The sequence below is a fragment of the Zosterops lateralis genome (genome assembly GCF_965231275.1).
Source record: "Zosterops lateralis genome assembly, chromosome: 17".
NCBI lineage: Eukaryota > Metazoa > Chordata > Aves > Passeriformes > Zosteropidae > Zosterops > Zosterops lateralis.
The window spans coordinates 532,161-538,356 of record NC_139777.1 but is presented as its reverse complement, the minus strand read 5'-3'; the positions used below and the strand labels follow the sequence as shown (position 1 = coordinate 538,356).

General features: G+C 51.5%; 1 protein-coding gene across 1 annotated transcript; it reads left to right on the top strand.

The window, feature by feature from the left end:
- The first annotated feature begins 1,651 nt into the window (after positions 1–1,651).
- On the top strand, positions 1,652–5,944 carry RAN (RAN, member RAS oncogene family). The gene is made up of 7 exons (XM_083874200.1): positions 1,652–1,760; positions 2,445–2,487; positions 3,367–3,451; positions 3,543–3,668; positions 4,560–4,747; positions 5,245–5,415; positions 5,505–5,944. Exons 2-7 carry the CDS (start codon positions 2,452–2,454, stop codon positions 5,547–5,549), a joined length of 651 nt encoding a protein of 216 aa, XP_083730326.1. The 5' UTR covers positions 1,652–1,760; positions 2,445–2,451; the 3' UTR covers positions 5,550–5,944.
- Positions 5,945–6,196: the final 252 nt, after the last annotated feature.

Sequence of the window (6,196 nt, the reverse complement as noted above, 5' to 3'; positions counted from 1 at the left end):
ATGTGGCTTTATGGTCTCCTATTTATAAACACACTCCTGTTTGTCAGAAGGAGAATTCACACGGGTTTTACCAGGCTAGCATTGTGCTGACAAGAATAAAAGATGAGTTGCATGTTCTGAAAAAATAATCCTGACACCTAGAGGCGCTCAGGAAAAATGCTAAACACCACACAAACCCAACTCATGTCAAAAAGGGAAGGCAAATTCAACACGACAGCGATTTTTCCAATAAAATCTCACACAACATTTGGATTATTGGCATTACACTATCAAATAAGCAAAAATTATGGCACACTCCAGCCTCTCTTGTAAAGCTTTGTGTGTATTTTGTGTCTCTGTCAGGAAATTAAGAAATAAAATATATTTGTATATATCACCTGCCATGAAATACTTTTTCCTTGTCAGTTCTGTTCATTCAGATATATGTAAAAACATATCATTTATTTATTCTAGATTATGGGGACAGCGACAAAGAAAATAAAAGTAATTGAAATATACTGGATTATAAAAAAATACCAGAAACCTCAAAAAATCAGTGTGAACTCATAAACTTGTTATTTATAGACATATGCAAAACGTGTACGTTCTTCAAAAGTCAGTTTTCAAGCAACTTTTTTCCACTGATGCTTGGACAGAGTTTTGAGATCTTGGAGAACTACTCTAAACCCAAGGCTTACCAAACAACTTTTGCTTTCATTACCGCACTCTCTAGTGAAAATAGATCAGTTTGTGTGAAGAATGGGGAATCACGGCCATGAGGGACACTGAAGGGAACCCGCTTTCCCCACAGCCCATCGTATCTGGGAGTATCAATTAAAGCCGCTTTGCCCACAGCCCATCGTACCTGAGAGCTGCTCAATTAAACCCCAGAGCCGACTGGAATTACCAGGGTCCTCCTTCCTGCCCTTTGTATGACTGGGACACATTGGGCAGCCTGCAGTCCTCTGGAACCTCAGCAGTGAGGACAGGCCCTCAAGGCTGGAATCGCCTGAGGTATCTGAGAACATTTTTCTGCTATTGAGGACAGAACCTCAAGGCTGGAATCGCCTGAGGTATCTGAGAACACTTGTGCCCCGTTGGGTGGCCAGGGTTGGCAGAGGGCGCCCAGGAGGTGATGGAGTCACCGCCCTGAGGTGCTGACGAGGTTGGGGCGCTGTGAGGGGGTTCGGCGCTTTCGGAGCCGTGCTGGGCGGGCCTTCTGACCGGATGGCCTCACGGTGCCCTGCCTGGTGTCCTGTGCCCGGTGCCTTGTGTCCGGTGCCCGGTGAAGCCTGATGCCCTGCCCGGTGCCCAGTGAGGCCCTGTGCCTAGTGCCTGTGCGATGCCCGCTGAGGCCCTGTGCCTAGTGCCCTGTGCCCTGTGCCGTGCCCGGTGAGGCCCGATGAGGCCCGGTGCTTGGTGAGGCCCGGTGCCCTGTGCCCTGCCCGGTGAGGCCTGATGCCCTGTGCCCGGTGCCCGATGAGACCCTATGCCCTGTGCCCGGTGCGGTGCCCGGTGCACAGTGAGGCCCTGTGCCGTGCCCGGTGAGGCCCAGTGAGGCCCTGTGCCCGGTTCGGCCCTGTGCCGTGCCCGGTGCCCGCCTCGCTCCCTCAGGGCCCGGCCCCGCCTCCCGCCGCCTCCCGCGCGCCGCGCCCCACGTGACCGCAGGCCCCGCCCCCGCCCGCGGCCGCGCGCCGTCGCCGTCCGGGTATTTGAACGGCGCTTCCGCCATTTTCCCTGCGCCCGGCACGGAGCGAGGAGCGGGACCCGCCTCGGCTGAGGTACCGGCCCGGGCCCGCGGGTATTCCCGGCCTGCGGTATCACCGGGCTGTGCCCGCCGCTCCCACAGCGCCGCGGGGGCCGTTAGCTGGCGGGCGGCACGGGCAGGGCAGGGCAGGGCCGGGCGGCGGGGCGGCTGCGCCTGAGGGAAGGAGCGCTGCGGCTGCGGGAGCCGGGGCGCGCGGCCCGTTCTCCCCCCGGGAGCGGCGCGGTGATAGCGGCGGGGCCGCGGTGATGGAAGGAAGGGCGGGCGGGGTGTGAGGGGCGGCCGGCGGGGCTCCCCGGGCCGGGTTCGGGGGGAGGCGGCGCTGCTCAGTCATGGTGGCGGATGGCGGGAAGGCCCGGCCGGGGCGGGCCCCGCTCCCCGCTCGGCCCGGCCTCTCCCCAGCGGGCTCAGCTCCCTCTGAGCGGCCGCACGCCGGTTCTGCGCGGGCTGGGAGCGCTGCCGGCCCCTCCAGAGAGGAGCTGTGGCTCCGGAGGCCTCGGGCCGGGCTGGGCACGGGGGCCGGGGCCTGCGGGCGGAGGCGCCGCCGCCATTACCGCGCCCGGGGCCGCCACACGCGGGCGGGAAGGAGGGAAAGAAGGCGGGAGGGAAGGAGGGAGAGAGGCCCCGGCACGGCGGGACTCGGCCCCTTCCGGCGGGGCCGCCTCACTCACTCACACGCTGCCATTTCCCCCATGTGCAGACACAGCATGGCCGCCCAAGGAGAGCCGCAAGTGCAGTTTAAGGTAAGGGAAAGGCCCACACCCAGCGTTTGAGGTTTGTTTTATTTCTTCTCCTTTCGCTAGAAAAGTAGAGCGAGTGATTCCCGAGTGCCGACGTGGATGGTGGGTTTGGTTTCCAAGTGCTGGCCCCGATAAATGGGGCTATTTGTTGTAGCGTTGCATACAGCTTACACAAAAAGAGTCTGTTTAAACTGTGTCAATCTGGTCTCTTCGCAGTTTAGTCTAATAAATTTTAGTGGATCTTTGCCTGCAGAATAGTTTTTAATTTAAGAAGTGAAGTGCACTATGAAAGACGTTCAGAATGAATTGGAATAGCTGCTTTCTGTTATGTTGAAATGTTTCAGAAGAGAATTTTCTGGTGTTTTCATGTGGCTGGTGGGTCAGTGGTGGTTTTTGTTATATTAATAGCCACAAGTCCTGAAGACTGCTTCTTGAGGGTTCTTTCTTGTGTTTCCTGCAGTGCTTGGCCAGGGTATTCCAGTTCATGGTGCAAAGGTTGGGGGGATTTTGGTTTTCTGGGCTCTTTAATTGTGAGATAACAATGGGTTTCTCCAGAGGATGTCTTGATCATTTCCTCTCCAAATCTGGTCCTGTTCAGGTTGAAAGCCCTAAACAGTCTTCATTCAATCCCTTGTAGTAGTTTAATAGAACCACATTCACAGAGGAGTGCAGGTTTTACCTCCAAGGGCTAGGTCAGCCTGCCCAGAGTTACAGTCTGATGGATGGGCTTAACAAATTGGTTCCCAGCACAGGGAGCTGCTTCATGGGGAGTTCTGTCTTGTGTTTACAGCACCTTGCAGGAATAAAGAGTATTTGTGCTAGAATGACTGATAAATGTCTCCAAATGCATTGCTCTGACTCTCTCCCTTTCTCTGTCCTCAGCTTGTCCTGGTTGGAGATGGTGGCACTGGCAAAACAACATTTGTAAAGCGTCACTTGACTGGTGAATTTGAAAAGAAGTATGTAGGTATGTCTGAGGGAACATTTCAGCTCCAGTGTCTCACAAATGGCAGCACAATCCATGAGTTCTAAATGCACTCACTGCTTTTTATTTCCAGCAACACTTGGTGTTGAAGTCCATCCTCTGGTGTTCCATACCAACAGAGGCCCCATTAAATTCAATGTATGGGACACAGCTGGCCAGGAGAAGTTTGGTGGCCTGCGTGATGGCTACTACATCCAAGGTAAGAGCTCCTAGAGCTCAGTCCTTGATTCTGCCATGCTGGAAGCTGCCAGTGTGGCTGCAGTGATGAGCTGGCATAGATGTCTTCAAATTCTTTATGTAGAGAGGAGAATGTCCTTTGCCAGACAGTGTGTGCTAATCTGGGAACATGATAAATTGTGTTTCAGGGTGTTACTGTGGGCTTTGGTATTAATGGAACTGGGGCACCTTTAATGGCAGATATTACTGATATTTGGTGGTTAAGGGGAAAACATGTGCTTCAGTAAGTGCAGATTTTAGTCTGCCTTGCTGTGCTCAGGCGAGGGCTTGGAACACAGAAACTTTAAGTTTTCAACACTCTGAGGAGGCTGGACACCTCCATGCCAGAGTCTGTCTGTCTTTCTGAAAATGTGCAGACAATATTCCTTACCTCTGCTTGTCCTGTGCTACTCCACTCACCTGCATATCTTTATTACATCTTATTTTTATAAAGTGCTCTTTTGAGTTCCTTGAGAAACTGCTCTGGGCAGAGGCACCCTGAGATGTGGCCCACAGGCTCTCAGCCCACCTCAAAGCCTCATTAGTGTGTCTGGGATGAGTTAAATAGGTTTTAACTGATTCTGGCAGATATTTGGACAAATCCAAGCTGGCTTCTGTATATTCTCAGATGGTGCCACACCGTGTTCCTCAGGGATAGAGCTGAATTAATAAAAGCAGCTGGTGTGGCACAGAAGGGAGGTGACACAGCCAGGGGACTGTGAACAGGACAGGAGCTGTCAGTGATGCTGAGGGGGAAAAGTTAATGCAGATGCTTCACCCTCATGTGGGACATCTCTGGGTTCCCCTATCCTTTGGTGCAAGCAGGTGCAACTCGAGTTACTCCTGGTGTAAATTGACTTTCCCTCTCTTGCAGCCCAGTGTGCCATCATCATGTTTGATGTAACATCAAGAGTTACCTACAAGAATGTACCTAACTGGCATAGAGATCTGGTACGAGTATGTGAAAATATCCCTATAGTGTTGTGTGGCAACAAAGTGGATATTAAGGACAGAAAAGTCAAGGCAAAATCCATTGTGTTCCATAGGAAGAAGAATCTCCAGGTGAGTCAGGAGGCAGAGCCAGGTGGGTGGGTGTGCAGAGTGCAGCTGGTGCTCTGCTCTGTCATCACAGGCAGCCTCACATCTCTTGGCTCCTCAGACCAAAATTCAGGGCAGGGGGAGGTGGAGATGGTCAGGATGGTCATCACTGCCCTGGAGCAGGAGCTGTGCTGAGTTTTAAGGGACTTGTGTGCATTTGGCTTCACCTGCTCACAGTCTCATCCCGTGGCAGGGCTGGGACTACGGGAGGAGGACACAGTCACTGTTGCCTCCTGAGAGTTCTGTCCTTGATGAGATTTGATAACCTTGCAGTTAACAGGGTCTGCCTGAAACTGTTTCTAGACACTTAAATCATAACTGCTTATGAATAGGCAAACAAAAGCCATGCAGCCAAAAAAAAAAAAACCTCGAAGGTAAAAGAGTTGATTCTGTGTTAATCTTGATATGCCCTAAACATTTTACAGAGTTTTTAAATAATGTCTAATGTGCACTTCTTTCAGTATTACGACATTTCAGCCAAGAGTAACTACAACTTTGAGAAGCCTTTCCTGTGGCTCGCTAGGAAGCTCATTGGAGACCCCAACCTGGAGTTTGTTGCCATGCCTGCCCTCGCCCCTCCTGAAGTGGTCATGGACCCAGCCCTGGCAGCACAGTACGAGCAGGACCTACAGGTCAGTGCCACAGGGAAACAAGGGCTTGGGGACTGGTGCCACAGCCAGGGCACAGAGGACAGTTCTGAAGTGTCCCTTCTCTGTTGCAGATTGCTCAGACCACTGCACTGCCAGATGAGGATGATGACCTGTGAGGGATGAAGCTGGAGCCCAGCGTCAGAAGTCTAGTTTTATAGGCAACTGTCCTGTGATGTCAGTGGTGCAGCGTGTTTGCCACTTTATTATCTAGCTGAACAGAACATGTGCTTAATCTTTGGGATGCTGAAAGAGATGAATGGGCTTCGGAGTGAATGTGGCAGTTTAAAAAAAAAAACAAAACAAAAAACAAAACAAAATGAAAAAAAAAAACAAAACAAAAAAAACCTTCATATTTTGGACCTGCATATTTAGCTGTTTTTTGGACTGCAATTACTTCCCCTTTTGAGTTTCAAATGTAAGACTGCTGCAGTCACATCAGAGTGTTAAGTGGAAAATCTTGTTTCTGTCATTCCCATTCTTTTGTTTAGGTAATAAAGTTGTATTTCAAGTATCTCCAAGCAAGTGAACTTCCATGCATTGTTAGGAAAACTGTTCAAAGTGTCTTCTGTTCTTCATTTGAGGGTAATACTTGACTGTCTACTACTGCATTCCTCATTCTGTTTTCCTTCCTGCTTCTCATATTATGCTCCTCTTGCTAATTCAGAGCTAACAGTTAACCTTTGCTTTTTTTGTTGGCGCCCAGAACTGAAGCGTGGCAGGCAGAGCCCTAGAGCTGCAGGGGGTGTTGGTGCTGCAGGGCACA